The following is a 21,843-nucleotide window of genomic DNA, read 5'->3' as shown; positions in this document are numbered from 1 at the left end:
TAATTTGTTACCCATCTGACTCCCTGTGTTCGTAGATGAGGGGGGCTGCCATATTTGTGCAGCAGAAGTCCGTTGGCATTAGAAACTTTTGCTAGCCTGACTGTCCCATCTCAGTCTGTCAGTTAAAGTCAGGTTAAGGAACATAAACTAAAAATGATTTACAAAAACAGACCTCTCTGCAAAAAACGATCAACATGACCTATAGGTAACTTTTATTGTACATTCATATTTAAAAAAGTAGTTTTATAGCGTCCGTATCACTTTAAGCAAGTCCTTACTACAGTTATTTAGCTCCCAGCTTGTATCTGCATGCTTAAATAAAGCCTCGTGCAATAAAGATATATGCAAAATTCCACAATTTATTAGCCCGGTGTGGGGGGGTGGGGTGCTAGAAGCCATGGAAAGGTTTGGCCAGCAATTCCTGCAATTCTGACTGCCTATGATTTGAAGAACAGTCACCCTAAAGCTGCATGTGCCAATATCCTTTGAACAGTACTCCCCATACTGTGGGGTTGGTTCTTTCTGGGAGGATCAAGCTGAAATTGTTCTTCCCAGATCTAATCCAACTGAGCCTGTCCTGAAGGTTACATAGTATGAGAATTTTTGATGATTACTTGATGCTATGTAATACAACAAACTTTTCATGCAACTTGTAATAAAATAGGCGTTGCCCTAACCAAATTTTGTACCATGGAAAGGGGAATTCATCCATGTAGCTCAGTAGTCGTGCCAGTTTGTGGATCATTGTTGGAAGCTCCATTGTGTATGCTTTGCCTACTATGGTTCTTAATGGCAGCAGGTGGTGTGCTAGAGTAAAGGTGGCCATAGACGACCAGATATCGCACAAAACTAATTTTCGTCCGATATTCTATGAGTGTATGTTGGAAAAAGAGCTGACCGATATCGGCAGAAGACTTGGATATTGTTTGGCTCGTCGAAAATTTTGATCGGGTGCCTTTGAAGGCACCCAAACATCGACCATTGTTAATGCTGAATCGTTAGATACAGGTAGAATTCTATTGTTTCTACCTTTTTTCTGATGATTCCGCTCTACACATGTGTATTGAAACAAACAATCTTTCTCTGAAAGATAGTTTCCAAGAAAGATCATAATTGTTACGTCTATGGCCACCTTAATTCCTTGGATGGAACCAGTCCAGGCACATAGCTGTTTGTAACCACTATGCAAAAGGAGCACTAGTTATGTTTGAATACCTTGAGCCCCTTAGCCATTCCGCCTTTTATTTATCTTAGTTGATACCCGTAAATAATAAATGTGCTATTTGTGACCGGTATCTGTGCCACAACCCCATGATCACACACTACCACTTGTTGGGTTAGGCAGGTTTACTTTGGGTTAAAGTCAGTGTTGTGTTGAATGAAGTGTCATGTTTCTGCATAAGAACTGATCCACTTATCTGGCGGATAGGAATACAAGAACGATTAAGTCATTGTTCAAACAAGAAGAGTGTAATTTGACTTGAAGTTGAACTTTATTAAAGCAGTAGAATACAATATGCCAGTGGGCACTTTTCCAGAATATTCTTGGAGGTTCTGAGTGCTGCTTTATGTATTAGAGCAGAGACACTTGCTCAGATTCGGGGAGATTAGTCGTCCGTCGACAAATCTCCTCTTCTTCAGGTCGACTAATCTCCCCGAACTGCCTCCCGTCGGCTAGAATGTAAATCGCAGGCGGTATGGCAATCGGTGTGCTTCGTTTTCTGAAGTCGTCCGAAGTTGACTCGTGAGTAAACTTCGGGGGACTTTGGAAAATGAAGCCCTCCGAGTGCCACCCTGCCGCGGATTTAGACTCTAGCTGGCGGGAGGCAGTTCGCGGAGATTAGGAACCTTTGAAGAAGAGGAGATTTGTTACCGGACGACTAAATCTGAATCTGAGCATGTGTCTCTGCCCTTAAAGAGCCGACAACACTTGTGAAACAAATAATTATTAACAGAAATGGTGTTATATGAAGGAAGTCGCCTTAGAAGGGTGGTTTGGGTATTGCCATACCTTTAATTGTCATGTCATGGACCAAAGGAAGTCGGGCCAACAGCAATGCATCCTTGGATATTGCCATTTATGGGAATCAAAGGGAGGGAAGATCTTGATGGTCAGGTTCTCTCACTTGGTAAAAGCACATTTTTGCCATGGCAAGTTAGAACATTGGGTCCATGTCAGATATTACACTAGGGTCATCTTCATATTGTTCCGAACCGACCATTATCCATAGTACATGCATATCCATCAGGATCATCGGATATCTTTGCTACATACACAAGGTCAACCCATCTTTAAGCTTGTTTTTTGTCTATCACTCCCTTTCACTGTTCGGGTAAAATATCACAGGAGCCTCAGGGGAAGGACACATTTGTGTTTATTAGGGATGCACCGAATCCACAATTTTGGATTTGGCCGAACCCAGAATCCTTTGTGAAAGATTTGGCCGAATACCGAATTGAATCTGAACCCTAATTTGCAAATCAGTGAGGGAACGTTTTTTTACTTTCTTTGTTGTGACTAAAAGTCACATGATTTTAATGATTTGGTTCGGCCATGCATAAGGATTCGCCCGAATCCTGCTGAAAATGGCCGAATACTGAACCGAATCCTGGAATTGGTGCATCCCCAGTGTTTTTATAACATATTTGTGTCTGTGTAATTGCCCATTTTATATCGGGTTCCCCATCTGCATTGCCAGGGCCCCCTTTTTTCCATTGAATACCAGCCTCCCTTCAGTTGGATATGAAAACAAACCTTCAAAAGAACTGTCATTACTCCAACCATCAAAAGAATTGCCTTACTCTGGGACAAAAGTCAATGGATTAAAAGCCAAGCCCACCATATGACACGTAGCAAGAATAGTTATTAATGTATAAGAAAGACCTTTTAATCTTCAGAAGTGGCCTCCAGACTGCATCAAAGGGGTGCATCCAAAATGGCAATCAAACTAATTCATACTGTACTGTCTTAATACAGGGATTAGTGTAAGTACCTTCTATTTTCAGATTTTTTTTTTTCTTTCTAAATCCAGTATGACAATCTGATCTCTTCAGGGAACACATTCCACGACTTTACTACTCTCACGGTGGTTAAGAATCTTCTCTGCAGTAAGAGATGAAACCTCCTTTCATCCAGCCATAAATGATGCCCTTATGTCTCCTGAGAAGAGCTATTAGTGAGTCGGTTCCCACAGAGTAATAGCGTGGCCCTTAATATGGCCCCTAGGCACCTCTTCACTAATGCAAACAAACAGCTTTTACAATCTCTCATCAACAGATAAAGGATCTTGTCACCTACAGTATTTGCTCCTGTGAAGCCAATTGTTGGGATACCATTTTTACCATTTGACTTTAATTATGGAAATATGAACCGGCCACTCATTAATTTCCTTTTATATCTTCCCTTTTTATGAGGGGTTTGTTGACTTACCTAGCACTTTCCATTGTCAATGAGGCTGCCTAGAAACAGGTTTCCTTATCACCTACCCTGATTCTCTCACTTTTTTATAATTCTCTAAGAGCAGAGACACATGGTCAGATTCGGGCAGATAAGTCGACCTGCAACAAATCTCATCTTCTTCGGGGCGACTAATCTCCCCTAACTGCCTTCCCGCCGGCTAGAATGTAAATCGCCGGCGGGGTGACACTCTGAGCGCTTTGTTTTCCGAAGTTGCTTTACAAGGAAACTTTGGGCAACTTCGGAAAATGAAGCGCTCAGAGTGCCATCCCGCCGACAAGAAGCTTGAAGGTTCCTCAGTGTTTTTATGGTGTGGGTGTCCATTTCCCTTCCTATTCGTCTCTTTATGGTGTTCAAGTTAATATTTTTCACTGTCTGACCTGCCACTTGATGACCTTAGCTGCAGTGCCAAATAGGTTAATTAAAGGAGAAGTAAAGGTTAAAAGTAAGTAAGCTTTATCAGAAAGGTTTATATAAATACACCAGTAAACCCTCAAAGTAGTGCTGCTCTGAGTCCTCTGTCAAAAGAAACACCACATTTCTTTCCTTCTATTGTGTACTCATGGGCTTCTGTATCAGACTTCCTGTTTTCAGCTTAATCCTCCAGGGCTAGGGCTTGAGCATGCTCAGTTTGCTCCTCTCCCCCTCCCATCCCTGCTGTAATCTGAGCTCAGAGCTGTATGTGAGCAGGGAGAGACTCAGGCAGGAAGTGATGTCACACCAAGCTTATATGGCAGCTGCTATCCTAAACAAACAGAAACAGTGTCTAGAGCTGTTTACTCGGGTATGATAAAGCATTCTGCAGAATAAATATAGCGTTCTAGCTTGCACTATTGTGGCTAATCTGTTGGCAATAAACTGTTTTGGAGCTTTCCTTCTCCTTTAATGGCAACTCTCGATCTATACTCATGGCCGTTTCTTGATGTAGATCTTTGAAGGTCTAATACGTTCTAAAAAAAAAAATCCTGATACCTTGAAGCCAAGACTTGGCTCATCCAACGTTTCCCCATTCCTGGGGCAATGTTATCCTATTCTAAGTGTTTGTTTATCTCCGAAGCTAATGCCGTACATCCCCTTATTTATGAGTTTCTTGACCTTCCAAAACATTACGTCTGTCAGCAACATGGGAATCTCTGGCGGCCATGTCTGTGGAATCCCATGCACCCTCGGCCAGTTGTATCCTGTTTCCTGGAATCTTGCCAGGGTCAGGAGAAACGGAAGCTGAATGATTTGCATTTTCTGTCATTGCTGAATAAACAGGAGTTGCCTGAGGTAGGTAGAGCATCTCTACTTAATGGCACGCAATGACTTGCCTCTCTTGGTTCCAGCTCCATTCAGTATCCTGCACAATGCATCCCTTGAGTTTGATCTGTTGCTTGACCTGCACTGAAAGTTGATATTTACTCAATCAGAATAGTAGCGCCAGAACCCGCCAAACCCAAGACTGTAGCGATGGGCGAGTATATTTGCCAGGCATGCATTTGCAGAGAATTTCCGCGTTTCCCCGCCAGTGAATGTTTTTGCGAAACTGCGTCGGACATTTGGCAGCAAAAAATCTGCCTCCAATTGTCCCGCGTCAAAATTATCTTGACGCTAGTTATGTGCGGGCCAACCCCTGTTCGGCCTGACCCCTGGACAAAATGCGCGGGTCTTCTCCTGCTCTCCCCGCCCGCGTCCTAGTACTGTCTGCTTCTGGTGCCGGAATTTATAGACTTCCACCTGCCCCGCCCCTTTTGTGACGTCACTGCTGGGCGGACGCGGGTCTATAAATAAAGGGGAGCAGCGGGCCCGGGTAGGGAGCAGTCTGGTGTGGGTCGAGAAATTCTCGACTCGCACATCACTACTTGACGCCCATTGACTTTAATGCGTTTCACGAATTTTCGCAGTTTCACAAGTTATTCAGAGAAGCGAAACACGACAGAATCACCCATCACTACAAGACTGTCATCACAAGGATGTAGTAGAGATATACAGGTATAGGATCCATTATCCGGAAACCTGTTATCCAGATTTACGAAATGCCCATCTCCCATAGACTCCTTTTTATCCAAATAATCCAAATTTTTAAAAATGATTTCCTTTTTCTCTGTAATAATAAATCAGTAGCTTGTACTTGATCCCGACTTAGATAGAATTAATCCTTATTGGAAGCAAAACAAAAGGTCCCATACCTGTATAGGATAAACTTTATTCTTTTAGTTTGGTTAAAGTAAGTGGAAACTCGATTCCATAAAAATAATGTAATAATACTCGGGATGCTCTTCTGAGCACTTTTTTAATGTTACTTTTTCATGTTATTTTTTCATTACTTCTCTTTAAAAATGTAAATGTCATCTATCTATGAATCTATCTATCCCTCTATCTATCCCTCTATCTATCCCTCTATCTATCCCTCTATCATCTATCCCTCTATCTATCCCTCTATCTATCCCTCTATCTATCCCTCTATCTATCCCTCTATCTATCCCTCTATCTATCCCTCTCTCTATCTATCCCTCTCTCTATCTATCCCTCTCTCTATCTATCCCTCTCTCTATCTATCCCTCTCTATCTACCCCTCTCTCTATCTACCCCTCTCTCTATCTACCCCTCTCTCTATCTACCCCTCTCTCTATCTACCCCTCTCTCTATCTACCCCTCTCTCTATCTATCCATCTATCTATCCTATAGTCTACTGTCTCTATCCAGTATAACTCTGTATTGCAGTGCTGGTTGAGTCTTGGGTGCCAGATGTAAAACTAATTAGCCAATGATTCTCCACACTTCTCCTCCCTAATAACTGTGCAGAATTGAAAATCTGGTGTTTTCTGGGACAAGATCCATGAGCCTTTAAACAAGCCCCTGTGCATGGAACGTATCCTTCTGGGCTCTGCTCATCTCACTGTGTAACCTGATCCAGCCTTGGCAGCCGTGCCACCTGGAATACTAGGTGTGCCACATTTTAGCACCTCTCTAATTCTGCTTTCAGGAAGGGACTTGTGATATTTAAGCTTTGGTGCAGCCGAGGTTGGACCACACAGGGAATGTTTATCAGGAAGTCGGCCAATCATTCAAAAAAACAAGCTGAAAAAGGAATGTTCTGCTGTGGAATGCCGATTGCAAGGCCTCCTTTGTCTCATTCCATTAACCAATTAGAGGGGAACATATTCCTCTATATTGAATAACCCATCCCAATTTAAATCATTTTATTGCATAATGAAAATAACGTTCCAATATTCTTCAGTAAATCTTTTCAATGGTTTATTTATAAATGGATTTGCAAATACATGTACGGGATCTGTTATCCGGAATACTTGGGGCCTGGGGTTTTCTGGGTAAGGGATCTTTCCATTATTTGGACCTTCATACCTTAAGTCTACTAGAAAATCATGGAAAGATTAAGTAAACCCAATAGGCTGGTTTTGCTTCCAATAAGGATTAATTATATCTTGGTTGGGATCAAGTACAAGGTACTGGTTAATTATTACAGAAAAAAAGGAAATAGTTGATAAAAATCTAGATTATTTAGATAATTATGGAGTCTATGGGATACGGCCTATAGAATGGGTTTCCGGATAACTGATCCTATACCTGTGCATTATTGTGCTCTGAAATTATAGTTCAGAGGAAGCTGCTTCACTTACACTTGTAAGAACCAGATCCCATAGAGACCATATGTCTGGTAGGTTCCATTTTTCAGAAGAGTATTATCTGCATGAACTTGGTTTGGTCTCCCTATATTTAATGGGTTACTTACAATACTCCATAATGATTGGTTAACTAATCTAAATAAGCTAACACTAATTTATGAGCTTGCAGTAAGGAAGTTAAATTGTAAGCTCCGCGGAGACAGAGAGTGCTGTGTAATGTGCTGAGGCTTTATTTTGTAGAGTAGCTAAAGTTGCCATTTAGAATTGAAAGGGGGTGCTAGGCATAATTTATTTGTCAAGTGGAGCATGCTGAATCATAAATATGGCCTTAAAGGATATAGGCGGCCAATGATAGGCGGCCAAAAGTTGTGCAGACTGAATTGTAAGTAATTAAGGGGTGGCTCCATGATCTCTTGCCAGCATCATGCCTTGTACTGCCATAATTACACGTTCTGTAATAGAGGATGCTAACTTTAAATACAGCTTGCTCTCGTGAAAACCATCCTATAAAATAAACTCCTATGCACAAGGTATTCACATATGTATGTGCTGTTAGACATATGGGAGAAGTGAAAGGAAAGGTGAAAATAATGAAGGGGATGTTAATCCAAATATTAAAATGTGCGCAGCCAATTACGGTTAAGGTTGGCCCAGGTACAAGCCATCGACAGATGCTAAATTGGGCACTGGGTGCTTTTATAGTCAGAATATGTACAGACCGAAATGCTTTGTGCAGTAATTCCATTATTCTGCTGCCCCCATGCTGGTCCATGGCTGCAGACTCCAAGCTTGCTGCAGAAAACAGTATTTGGGTCTGTGGTCTCCATGTTTTCTGCAGAAAACCGTATTTGGGTCTGTAGGCTCCATGTTTGCTGCAGAAAACAGTATTTGGGTCTGCGGCCTCCATGTTTTCTGCAGAAAACTGTATTTGGGTCTGTGGCCTCCATGTTTTCTGCATAAAAGAGTATTCTACGGACTCCATGCTTGCTGCAGAAAACAGTATTTGAGTCTGCAGACTCCAAGCTTGCTGCAGAAAACCGTATTTGGATCTGCAGGCTCCATGCGTGCTGCAGAAAAAATTATTTGGGTCTGCAGCCTCCATGTTTTTTGAAGAAAAGAGTATTTGGGTCTGCAGGCTCCATGCTTGCTGCAGAAAACCGTATTTGATTCGGCAGACTCAAAGCTTGCTGCAGAAAACAGTATTTGGGTCTGCAGCCTCCGTATTTTCTGCAGAAAAGAGTATTTGGGTCTGTAGGCTCCATGCTTGCTGCAGAAAATCGTATTTGGGTCTGCAGACTCCATGTTTGCTGCAGAAAAGCGTATTTGGATATGTTTCTTTTATTAAAAAGCTATTGTATTGTGCTAACCTCACATCAGATCTCGTGTGGCCCTTTTTAGTAGTCTAGGGCCACATGCATGGACTATCATGTTCCATATTTGTGCCTCTCACTGCTGTGGGCACCATTTAAAATTCTGGGGTTCTCACATGTTGACATGATTGGTGCACTTCGTCCAACACCTCCCTCGGTGACATCATGTTTTGTTATCGGCTGGCACATAACATGGAGTTAGCATGGCAAGGCTGCAGACTCTATGGGCACTGTGCTGTGGGCTGAAGGAAAGCGATGGAGCCATAAGCCAAAGGCATCCGCAAAGGGCAACATTTTAATCTTTGCAGCTGTTGTAAAAAATTGGTATTTATACTGCCAGTCTGTGCAAATAGGTAGGGTGTAATTGTTTCTGTTGTGTAATTAGCATTTAGTGACTCATTCTAGACATAAAATTAATAACGAGTTATTTCAGAATTTAGAAAAGGCATTTTTTGTTCATCCGACACTTTTATTTCGTTTGTCCATATTTCACCAGTTTCCGTTTCTCTTCTAGGCGACTGGCGGGCAATGACCTTTCCTTCATCCACCCCATGGCCTTGTCTGGCCTGAAAGAACTCAAAGTACTGTAAGTAATCATGCTGTATTGTTTCATGAGCACCCTGACCCCTCCACCCACTCCCTGGTGCCTTCCCATGTAGCCATTCAGAGCCGCACTCCACTTGCCTTCCCTTAACCCCGAATCAGCGCTATAACATTGTGTGGTTTCCCATTGGTTAATTTTTGTTTTTTTGTTCTTAGCCAATGTTCACAAAGGATTAAAGCTAGCCATGCCTTAGCCAATAAAAACTGCTGATATAGCTTCATCCGGACCAAGTTGGCAGCTTATCAGCCCCTGTATGGGGTGCTACGGGCTGCTCGGCCTATATCTTGCATGTGTGATATTCCCGTTTGATGAGGGCCACGTTGTCCTTGATAGAGTTGCCACCTGTCCAGATTTTTTGAAGGGCTGCCCGGGCCAAATTAGAAAAACCGGGCAGGATTCCCAGTGATTTGGCAAATGCCACGTCATAGCCTGCCCCTGATGTACCATCCCGCTCCCATTGCATCATGGCCTGCCTGCATTCAACTGGCCAAAAGGTGGCAACCCTAGTCCCTGATCAACTATAACTGCATCAACCAGTGGTGTAACTATAGAGGAAATGTGCGGGGGCAGCAGACAGGGGCTAGTACTGGCCTAGCACATGGGTGGCATATTTGCAGCTTAAGGGCAGAGACATACGGTCAGATTCGGGGAGATTAGTCGCCCGGCGGCAAATCTCCTCTTCTTCAGGGCGACTAATCTTTCCGAACTGCCTTCCCGCCTGCTAGAATGTAAATCGTCGGCAGGGTGGCACTCGGAGCACTTTGTTTTCCGAAGTTGCCTTATGAGGAAACTTCAGGCGACTTCGGAAAACAAAGTGCTCAGAGTACCTTTACATTCTAGCCGACGGGAAGGCAGTTTGGGGAGATTAGTCGCCCCGAAGAAGAGATTTGTCGCCGGGCGACTAATCTCCCCGAATCTGACCTTCTGTCTCTGCCCTAAGACCAAACTTGTGTCCTTGCAATTTAAAGAAACAAATCCAGCCTCCATTCCTTTAGACATGTAAAAAAAACGATGCGTAAACACTCTCTGATCTACCAGAAATATATATTTATCTTTTATATATTTATCTTTATATATTTATCTTTTTATACAAAGACATACCTGATTGGGAGGAAACCATGACAGTCTGCCTCTCATTGCAAGAAGCAGCCCCCCTCCCCCCAACCTCTCCCTTAGCTTGTTCCATGTCAAAGTGAAGGATTTTGGGACTTGAAGTCCCTTTGCTTTCTGTGGCAGGCTACAATGTGGAGGGATATTGTAGATATTGTAATTTGGCCCCAGAGATTGTGTCTTCCATCACTGCCTAATAATGGTGGCACCGCTGTGCTTGGTAGCGGTTCTGCCTCATTAAAAATCCATGATTCCAGTAAACCTTTTTACCTTTTTTTTTTTTAAACTCACATCCACCCCCTGACTCTGGGCATTGGCCTAACCCTTTATGTGCTGGGATATGAAAGAGGGGTGGTGGCCCTGCTCACAAAAAGTAAATATATTCGGTACTCGGAGTTCCAAAGCTAATAAAGCTGAGTCCAAAAGAACAGGCCTCCGAGGGCTTATTTAACCAGAATCAAAGAACAATTGTGTATGGCCAAATTTCACATAGCCCTGAACTTGCAGGCAGAGCTACTCTGGCAACCGAAACCTTTCCCAAATAGAAGAGCAGACTTTAGCCCTGGGAGAGTTGTGTGTGTGTGTGTATATGTATATAGATAGATAGATAGATAGATAGATAGATAGATAGATAGATAGATAGATAGATAGATAGATAATACACAAAAGCCATGAATATCTTGTAAATTATATCCTTATAAACGGTGAGTAGTGATGTCATCAGTTATAAACGGTGAGTAGTGATGTCATTTCTGTCACATGACTCACTAAAATTTGTGTATTATAATTAATAAAGTACCCCCAGTTGTAAAATATGAGGATATTAGAAGTTACCTCGGAGTTCCATGACCTGTATAAAAACACTCGGCCTTCGGCCTCGTGTTTTTATATGGTCATGAAACTCCTCGGTAACTTATAATATCCCTATATTTTACAAGAGGGGGTACTTTATTCACTATATATTACACTCATACCGGGCGCATCTGGAATCTGTGCGTGTACAGACCTGTGGGTGTTTTTCTTTTTTATATTTTATTTTCTATCTGTCATGAAACTGACACAATAGAGCACAATAGATCGGAAGAAGGGATTAGAACATTCACTAATGGTCACGCGATGACACACTGGGAAGTAGATCTCCAAACACAAGATACTCGCTGCGGATTCAATCTTAACGGCAGTGACACATGCTAAGATTCGAGGAGATTTAGTCGCCCATCGACAAATCGGCTCTTCTTCGGGCGACTAAACTCCCCGAAAAGCCTTCCTGCTGGCTAGAATCGAAATCGTCAGCGGGATGGCACTCGGAGCGATTCTTTTTCCGAAGTTGCTTCACGAGGAAACTTTGGAAAACGAAGCGATCAGAGTGCTATCCCGCTGGCGATTTACATTTTAGCCGGCGGGAAGGCTTTTCGGGAGATTAGTCGCCCGAAGAAGAGACTATTAGTGGCTGGGCGACTTAATCGCCCCGAATCTTAGCGTGTCACCACCCTAAAGGGCCACTAAAACCCTTGAGCTGGTTTTGCTTCCAATAAGGATTAATTATATCTTAGTTGGGATCAAGAACCAGCGACTGTTTTATTATTACACAGAAAAAGGAAATCTTTTTTTAAAAAATTTGGATTATTTGGATAAAATTTAGTCTATGGGAGACGGCCTTTCTGTAACTTGGAGCTTTCTGGATAACTGGTTTCCGGGTAACGGATCCCCTACCTGTATTTGGATATCACTGGAATTCTGGGGGAAAAAACTGTATTATGGGGTTTAAAAAAATGTAAAAAAAAAAAATTTGCAACCGGCCAATACGTTAACCCTTTATAGAATGGCTTTAAATGGGAATATTTGACAACCAATAAAAATCTATACATGGTACAATAGTAACGGCCTTTAGAATATATTGATGATATGTTTTTACTTTTTCTCTGCTTAGGACCCTTCAAAACAACCAGCTGAAGAATGTGCCCAGTGAATCCCTGAAGGGCCTCGTATTGCTGCAGTCACTGTAAGTCTTATTGTATTGGATCTCTGCCCAATGTAGTCGCTGATATAGGGTCACCATTGGGGTTGTGTAATAAAAGGCACTAAGTTTCAGTGACGGGCCAAGTCGGCCGGGCGCCCTAGGCAACCCGGCAATGAAGACCAATTGAAAATTGCTTAGAATTAGGAATGCACCGAATCCAGGATTCGGTTCGGCCGAATCCTTGTGTCTGGCTGAACCGAATCCAAATCCTAATTTGCATATGTAAATTAGGGGCAGGTAGAGAAATCACATGACTTTTCGTCACAAAAGAATTTTTTCCACTTTTTCCTTTCCTGCCCTTAATTTGCATATGCAAATTCGGATTTGGTTCGGTATTCGACCGAATCTTTCACAAAGGATTCAGGGGTTCGGCCGAATCCCAAATAGTGGATTCGGTGCATCCCTACTTAGAATCATTTATTTTTTTTGTTTTTGAATTATTTGCCTTCTTCCTATATATGGGGGTCACTGACCCATATAAAAAAATGCTCTGTAAGGCTACAAATGTATTGATATTGCTACTTTTTATTATTCATCTTTCTTTCAGTCCTCTCCTCTTCATATTCCAGTCTCTTATTCAAATCAAAGCATGGTTGCTAGGGTAATGTGGACCTTAGCAACTGAGCTGGTAAAAGCCAAACTGGAGAGCTGTTGACCAAAAAGCTACCTAATATAAAAAAAAAAAAAAAAAATGCAAAACAAAGACCAACTGCAAATTGTCTCGGGATGCCACAGTCTACATCATACTAAAAGGTGTTCTTCCCCTTTTTAGTATGTGTGCTTAATGTAGACCAATTGAAAAGTTGCTTAGAATTTTTTTTTTTTTTTTATAGCTTTTGCTTCTTCCAGCTTTCAAATGGGGGTCACTGACCCATAGGAAAAACAAATGCTCTGTAAGGCTTCAGATTTATTGTTATTGCTACTTTTTATTACTCCTCTTTCCAGTCTCTTATTCAAATCAACTCCTGGTTGCTAGGGTAATGTGGACCCTAGCCACCAGATGGCTATAATTGCAAGCTGCTGAATAAAAAGCTAAATAACTCAAAAACCACAAATAATAAAACATGAAAACCAATTGCAAATGGTCTCAGAATATCGCCCTCTAAAGTATACTAAAAAGCTAACTCAAAATCGATCAACCCCTTTAAGTGGGCTTTTCATAGCATTGGTATTGTGGAGGTTAACAGACCATTCACTCTGTACTACTGTTGGCATTTAGTAAAGCCACTAAGCCAGGCAGGCTGTGCACACTGGGATGTTAACACCAGACCGTTCCCGGTGGTCTCGCCTACACCAGCTCCATATACAGGTTGCGCTGTTTGTGCAGTTACCGGGCGGCTGCCAAGCTGCAGTTGAATACACAACGGGAACCATTTCATGTTGGTGCCATCGGGTTCCATTCACCGTTCCTTCCTGAACAAACAGTTACTATGCGAAGAGCTGGAAATGTTCTGCTTGTTCCATGCAGATATCTGTATACAGGAGATCAGATAAGGACAACTAAACCTCCATTTTTCTTACTGAGCTAACCGAAATCTTAAAGGAGAAGGAAAGCTACCAAACCAGTTCATTGCCAATATATTGGCCACAATAGTGCAAGCTAGAATGGTAGATTTATTCTGCAGAACGCTTTACCATACCGGAGTAAACTGCTCTAGAGCTCTCTCTGTTAATAGCAGCTGCCATATTAGTTTTGTGTGACATCACTTCCTGCCGGAGTCTCTTCCTGCTCACGCACACCTTTGGGCTTAGATTACAGTAGGGAGAGAGAGAGAGAGGGAGAGAGGAGCAAACTGAGCATGCTCAAGCCCTAGCCCTGGAGGTTTAAGCTGAAAACAGGAAGTCTGATACAGAAGCCCATGAGTACACAATAGAAGGAAAGAAATTTGTGTTTCCTTTTTAATTTGAGGGTTTTCTGCTGTATTTATATAGACCTTTCTGATAAAGCTTACTTAGTTTTAGCCTTTCCTTCTCCTTTAAAGGAAGGTAAAATGTTATTTAAATTTCTATTCTTTAAATGTAACTGATTGGTAACGACCTCCTGAAGTCTCCCTGGTGCTCATAATAATAATCCCCCTGCAAGATATTGGCAGTTTTAGACTACGAATACCATCTTTTTGGCTCAACAGTGTGGGATTCGGAGGCTCATTTATCAAAAGGTCGAATTTCGAAATTGATGTGACTTTTTAAAAACTCCCCTAAACTCCCATAAATAAGATCGAAATTTATTAAAAAACTAAATTCAAGTTTTTTTTTTGTTTTTTTTTTTTAGGGATGCGCCGAATCCAGGATTCTGTCCGGGATTCGCCCTTTTTCAGCAGAATTTGGATTCCGCCAAATCCTTCTGCCTGGCCCAACCAAATCCAAATCCTAATTTGCATAAGCAAATTAGGGTTCAGTTCGGTGTTCTGCTGAATCTTTCGCAAAGGATTCGGGGGCCGAATCCAAAATAGTCGATTCGGTGCATCCCTAGTTTTTTTTTTTTTTCCTCCGAAAAAAAAAACTTGAATGTCAGGAAGACTGCAAGACAACTCCAAATTGGTCCCTGGACCTCTCCCGTTGACTTAAACAGCAATTCGGTAGGTTTTAGGTGGCGAATAGTCAGTTCTAGTTCTTAAAGGGCCAGCGTATGATAAATCTCGAAAATCAAATTAGAATATTTTTAAGAACTTGAATCGCATTTGAATAACTCCCTAGTCTAATTTGATCAGTATTGACCATAAAAGAACTCGAAAATTCGAATTTTCAATTCAACCTTTGATAAATCTATCTTACTGTCTCTATTGAGTTTGGGGTTGCTGACTAAGGTTGCCACCTGTCCGATTTGGACCCGGACAGCCAAGTTACTTGAAGGGCTGCCTGTGGGTCAAAACTGCCTGTCCAGTTTTCCAAACCAATCATAGGATTCCCTATGATCAGCTGATCACCACGTCATAGCCCTGCCCCTTATGTCATGACCCGCCCCTACAGCATCACAGCCCCGCCCCCATTGCATCACAGCCCCTCCCCCATTGCATCACAGCCCCCTGTTGGGATTCAACCTTGCCGAAAGATGGCAACCCTACTGCTGACACCCTGCTGACTTGGAAAGAGAGCTGTTGTGCCAATAGGTTTTTATTCGCAGCCTAAACTGCTAATGTCAGAAATGACTAGAAATGGTTGTAAATTCGAGTTTATATGAATTCATGTTTTGGGTTTAGATCCACTGGCATCATATTCATTTTGTTTTAAGAGGATCCCGTTTGGAACTACATTGTGCAGCCGACATACTGTAACATTCTAGCGGGCTAGTGGGATTCTATATCATGGCCAGGCAGACGTTGCATTTCCTCTATGCTCTATGGCATTTCCCACTTGGTAGAGACACACGGTCGGATTCGGGGAGATTAGTCGCCCGACTAGAATGTAAATCGCCAGCGGGATGGCAATTGGTTTGCTTCGTTTTCCGAAGTTGCCTCACAAGGAAACTTCGGAAGTGCCATCCTGCCGGCAATTTACATTCTAGTCGTCGGGAAGGCAGTTTGGGGAGATTAGTCGCCCGAAGAAGAGGCGATTTGTCTCCGGGCGACTAATCTGAGCCTGTGTCTCTGCCCTTAATGCAGGGATCCCCAACCTTTTGAACCCATTCAAAACACACATTCTGAACACATTCAGAAGTAAAAGGAGTTGAGGAGCAACACTAACATGAAAAATGTTCTTGGGCTGCCAAAAAAGGGCTGTGATTGTCCATTTGGTCAACCTACATTGAGGTTCTGTTTGACAGTGCACCTGGGTTTTATGAAACCAAAACTTGCCTGGTTTTCCAAGCCTGAAATTCAAAAATAATCACCTGCTTTGAGGCCACTGGGAGCAACATCCAAGGGGTTGGAGAGCAACATTTTACTCATGAGCTACTGGTTGGGGATCACTGCCTTAATGTATGAAGGCAAATCTGTAGAGATGGGACGTACCATGCGTACAGGTGTATCCGTTGAGTTGTGCTGCTAATATCACAATGGTCTTATCCTACTAGAAAACATGTTTTTGAACTCCAGGAAAGCGTGTGAATTGAGAGAGACAGGTATTTTGTGGCTGAGGCTTTGAATGGAGCCTCGGGCAATTAGTCAACTTGAAAAATTTACTGCATCAGAGTTTAAATGTTCACCTTATACAGGTATGAGATCTGCAGGGTCATTCATTGCGTTGACAGAAGAATTCTAAGACCGTTCGCAATTTGTCTTAATTTTGTAGTGTGTGTGTGTGTGTATGTGATTTTTTTTATTTTTCACTTTTATTTACTATTTTTTTTTTTTGGTTCTTGGGCTGGGGATTTAAACTATTTTCTGGTTGCCTGGGGTTACTCACCCTAACAACCAAGACAAAAATCGGATACAAAAAGTAAAGGGTCTGAATAGGGTAAAATAAGCAATAATTAAGAATAACTAATAACAAAAACCTCCACCGCCAAGCTGCTATTTTCTTGCTGGGGTCAGTGACCTCCGTCAGCCAGGCATCGTTTTCAGATGCAGACTGGAAACCTATAAAATAAGTAACGTGGGCCTATACATTAGTTGCTTAGAATTGGCCCATCTATAACATGCTTAAAGGAGAAACAAACCCTTAAAGGACCAGTAACATCAAAAAAAAAAATGTTAGTATATATTGAAAAAAAACCACCAAGACAAATTAAACCTTAAAATCGCAAAGTCTTTATTAAGAAATAAGCGACTGGGCGATCCATCGTGCATGGCTCTATTTCTCCTCCCTGCCTTCCTTATAGGAGATACCCAGGGAGGAGAAATCGAGCGCCGCACGATGGATCTTCGCCCTGTCGCCTTTTCTGAAGAGGAGCGGAAGCGAAGTTTTGGTAAGTTATTTCTTAATAAAGACTTGGCGATTTTAAAGTTTTATTTTTTCTTGGTGTTTTTTTTTAATGTATACGAACTAATTTTTTAGAAAAATTTTTTTGATGTTACTGGTCCTTTAATAAAAAAAAAAAAAAAAGAGCCAGTACTTCGATTATCGAATATTCGAACTATTTTACTTCGAATCGAATTCAAAGTAAATTCGAAGTCGTAGTATCCTATTCGATGGTCTAAGTATCCAAAAAATAACTTTGAATTTTTTAAAATTCCCTCGAATTCACTTCGACCCTTGATAAATCTGCCCCTAAGCGTTTGTTTCTCTTTTAAAGTTAATGGAAACCTGAACTTCCCCTTTAAATAGAAAAAAAAAAGACTATCTGGTTTGGATAGCTGGTTTCCGAATAATAGATCCAATGCCTATGCTATGGAATAATTTATTTGAATAGGGTACATCAGTAATATATAAGTATATATAAATATATATGGGAATGTTTTTCTGCCCCAGTGCAAATATCAGTGACACATGTTTTGGCCATGAGCAAACTGTCAGTTTTTTGACGGCAGGAACAATGCAGGGCAGAGAGGGGCCCCATTACACGGAGTCCAGGAAACATTCCAGGAAAGTCCCGGCAACTTCATAATTTTTGCCCTTAGCACTTAAAGGGCCAGTTTTGTTATATTTACTGCCGGGCCTTTTCTTTTACAGATATTATTTGTCTGCTTTGGTTTTTTTTGCCGTTATTTACCCCAAATAACTGGGCAGCACATTATTATAGCACAAACCTGTAGGAAAAGTCCTGACAGTGTTATAGAAAGAGCCTATGAGAGGTTAAAGGGGAAGTAAAGTGTATAATAGAATAAGGCTAGAAATGCTGTATTTTGTATACTAAATATAAACATGAACTTACTGCACCACAAGCCTAATCAAACAAATGATTTATGCTTTCAAAGTTGGTCACCATCTTGTAACTTTGTTATACATCTTTCCAAGACCAAGACTCTGCACATGCTCAGTGTGATCTGGGCTGCTTAGGGATCGTCATAAATGATCAAAACAGCACAAGTCAAATAATATCTGCCAGAAGCCGATACAGCAAGACTGATTAATAATCAGAATATACAGACTGCACTGGGTCCTGTGTTGTCATGTAACCTAATGTGGATTTTATAGTTTTTCTATTGTTTAATAAAAACTTTCTCCAACTCTGCAGAACCAGTGGCTGCAGCAAAATAATCCTCCAAATAGAATTCCAGTTTATCTGTTTAAATCTGCCTCCATGATCTTTGTCCCTGCAGCTGGAGTTGGAAACAGTAAAGGGGATGTAAAGGCAAAAATAAAATCCAATACAAATCTCTACACAGTCGCCGACTGCTCTACAGGGAAACAAACAAAGCTGCTTGAGTTCTGCATGGCTGGGAAGTAAGGCGGGGGCTCGCCCTGCTGTTCAAAAGTATGATTGTTTCCCTGCAGAGCAGTTAGGGACCGTCTGACAATTCCTATCCACAGCAGTACATGAAGGGAGAATTTCTTTTTCATTAAAGAAAAAGTAAAAATGGGATTTTATTTTTTTTTTGCCTTTACATGCCCTTTAAGGGGCAGTTCACCTTCATTTTAACTTTTATTCTGCTACAGACTATTATACATTACTGAAAGACACTTTGCAGTTGGGTTATTTTTCTTTTTGTTTTGGAACATTCCATTTCTGGAATTGAAACTATTACTGCGGTCTATAGAAATGCTCTGTAAGAGGTTCCACTTAATTGTGTATTTCCTTTTTGTTTTTTGTTTTTTTGTTTTTCTTAATTATATGTTTTCCATGATATTGGTAGTTTAACACTGCTAATATCATAACGATGTAACAGTGTGCGACCCAGGTAGAATAGTAGGAGACACCCCATAACTGCTAATAACCTACTAGTAACATTAAAGGGCAACAAAAGGAAGTAACCCTGGAGAAGCCTCCGTCCTACCTCCTGGACTGCACCAATGCACCCCCCCCCCATTACAGCCTCCTTGGCTGGTCCCATCTTGGCAGTCAGAAGCCTATCTACTAATTAAATCAACTTTAATTAACATTTAGTATGTTATAGAATGACCAGTCCTAACCAACTTGGTCTTCATTAATTATTTTATTTTTATAGTTTTTAAATTATTTTCTTTTGACTTTACAGCTTCCAAATGGGGGTTCACTGACCCCCAATCCAAAAAACAAACGCTCTGTAAAGCTGCAAGTTTATCGTTATTGCTACTTTTTATTACTCCTACTTCTACAGTATTCATATTCCAGCCTATTCAAATCAGTGCATGGTTGCTAGGGGAATTTGGACGCCAGCAACCAGATTGCTGAAATAGAAAAGGCTAAAAATAACTCAAACCACAAATAATAAAAAATGAAAACCAATTGCAAATTGTCTCAGAATATCCCTCTCTACATCATACTAAAACTTAACTCAAAGGTGAACAATTCCTTTAAGAATACAAGTCTACAACACTACCGAGTGTTTTTTTTTTTTTTTTGTTTTTTTAAAGAAGAAAAGTCACACGCCAGTGAGAATCACATTAATTCCATTCATTTTCAATTTGGCTAAAAATTTCAAATGTTTTAATGAACTGGGAAAATAAATTGTTTACTTGTTGTTACTTGTACTTGCCAAGCTTTTTTTTTTTTATCTGTTGGATTTTTGCTATTTTATCTTTTAGGGCAGAGACACACGTGGAGATTTGGGGAGATTAGTCGCCTCTTCTTCGGGCGACTAATCTCCCCGAACCGCATTCCCGTTGGCTGGAATCTGAATCGCCGGCGGGATGGCACTCTGAGTGCTTCGTTTTCAGAAGTTTCCTCATGAGGCGACTTTGGAAAACGAATTTCTCCCGCCATCCCACCGGCGACTTAGATGGCGGGAAGGCAATTCGAGGAGATTAGTCATCCGGTGACAAATCGCCTCTTCTTTGGGCGACTAATCTCCCTGAACTTCATTCAGAATCTAAATTCTGGCAGGATGGCACTAGATTTGTTTTCCGACGTCACCCGAAGTTTCCTCGTGAGGCGACTTCGGAAAACGAAGTGTTCAGAGTGCCATCTCGCCGGCAATTAGGATGGTGGCAAGGCAAGAAGACGAGGTGATTTGTCGCCGGACGACTAATCTCCTCTTCTTCGGGCGACCAATCTCCCCGAACTGCCTTCCTTCCAGCTTGAAATGAAAACGCCCGTGGGATGGCACTCGGAGCACTTTGTTTTCCAAAGTTGCCCGAAGTTTCCTCGGGGCAAATTCGGAAAACAAAGCGCTCCGGGTGCCATCCCGCCGGTGATTTAGGCAGTTCGGGGATATTAGTTGTCCGAAGAAGAGACTAAATATCCCCGAATCTCCACTTGTGTCTCTGCTCTTAGGTTGGTGGCACACAGATTCAAGGAGATTAGTCACCCAGCAACTTCGGGCGACTTTGGAAAAATAAGTGATCCGAATGCCATCCCGCAAACCAGAATGTGAATCGCCGGCGGGCATTTAGGGGAGATTAGTTGCCCGAAGAAAAGGCGATTTTTCGCCTAATCTCCCCCCCGAATCGTCACGTGTGCGGCCACCCTAAATAAACCCAGACTCTTTGAGGTCCCAAAGACTATTCTTGATCATATTACAAGAACAGTAAACACCGTGGCCTCCGTCCAATATGGCTACGGATATTATAGACTGACCCACGGGATCCTCCTGTGTTTGATGCCGCCATGTGAAGGAACGCGGAAACATATGTAAAGAGTTTAATTCACAATTATGCTGCAAAATCGATTCAGCTGTCGGCAGATTAGCACCGCTACCCCCCTCTCTGCCGCAAGGTCATTAATAAGCCCCTCTGAACGCCCTTTGTTTTCCTTTTGAGCAGTAAAAAAAAAAAAAAAAGAGCAACTGTTGCCCATTTTATCTTCATTTTTCAGCTGAGACAAAGCAAGAAAGCGAAGGATCAGTGATCTGTAACCGATCCCTCTCTCCCTGGGCTTTGTTTGGGGAAACCTGATGGAGGGGCCGAGTTATTAATCAGGGAGCTGACAGGAGGGCGCAGGTGTTTTTTGTTTAAATAAGCGGCAAGGCTACGTTTTCCCGTTTAACCCTATGTCTTTCCACGGGGCCCTGAGCAATAATGAGCGGCACGCAGACCTTTTTGTCGGAAAGGCAAATAAAAGAAAAAGGATTCGGTTTAATTAACTTCGCAACATTGATTTTCCTAATGCCAACGCTCGGTTTTGTGGAATGTAGAAATTTGGGACATGTAATCCCCTGAACAATATAAAGCGTGAATACCTTCTCCTGTGTTACTAGTTGTACTGACAGGAGGCAAACACGGCTTCAAGTTACCCGGCCACAAGCCGTCTCGCTGCCCACGTGATTTCAACCTCGGCAGGCGGCCAAAACACTTACAATTGCCCCGGCATTGAACTAAATGTTTATTGACCCGGTTTCTGGCGGTTCAATTGCGGGTCAGGTGATTTTCGCTCAAATAATGCAGCTCATTGAAAGTTTTTTCCCACCTGCCCAACGACTCTCAATTGCCAGTTCTGCCAGTGCCCTAAATCTCCTTTTCAGCCGGCAAAACATCCCACAATGCCCTTGCCCACTCCTATTGTTTTAACATTCATTAAAGCTCAGTCAGTTTTTGGAGTATGGAGTAAAACTAGAGATGCCCCGAATCCACTATTTCCGATTCCGCTGAACCCCTGAATCCTTCAAGATTCGGCTGAATACTGGTGGGCAGGGGAAAACATTTGGTTCGGCCAGGAAGAAACATTAGGCCAAATACGATCACTACTGAAAAAGGCC

At 42.0% G+C, this 21,843-nt stretch overlaps 1 protein-coding gene across 1 annotated transcript in view; it reads left to right on the top strand.

Annotated features, from left to right (window-relative positions):
- lgr4.S (leucine-rich repeat containing G protein-coupled receptor 4 S homeolog) overlaps positions 1 to 21,843 on the top strand; it is a 91,535-nt gene that overhangs the window by 50,850 nt on the left and 18,842 nt on the right. Inside the window, 2 exon segments of the mRNA NM_001096412.1 lie at positions 8,971 to 9,042; positions 12,101 to 12,172. Of these exon segments, the coding sequence (NP_001089881.1) occupies positions 8,971 to 9,042; positions 12,101 to 12,172 (144 nt within the window).

This window comes from Xenopus laevis, chromosome 4S (assembly GCF_017654675.1).
Source record: "Xenopus laevis strain J_2021 chromosome 4S, Xenopus_laevis_v10.1, whole genome shotgun sequence".
NCBI classification, from domain to species: Eukaryota; Metazoa; Chordata; class Amphibia; order Anura; family Pipidae; genus Xenopus; species Xenopus laevis.
This window is presented reverse-complemented; position numbering and strand designations above follow the sequence as displayed.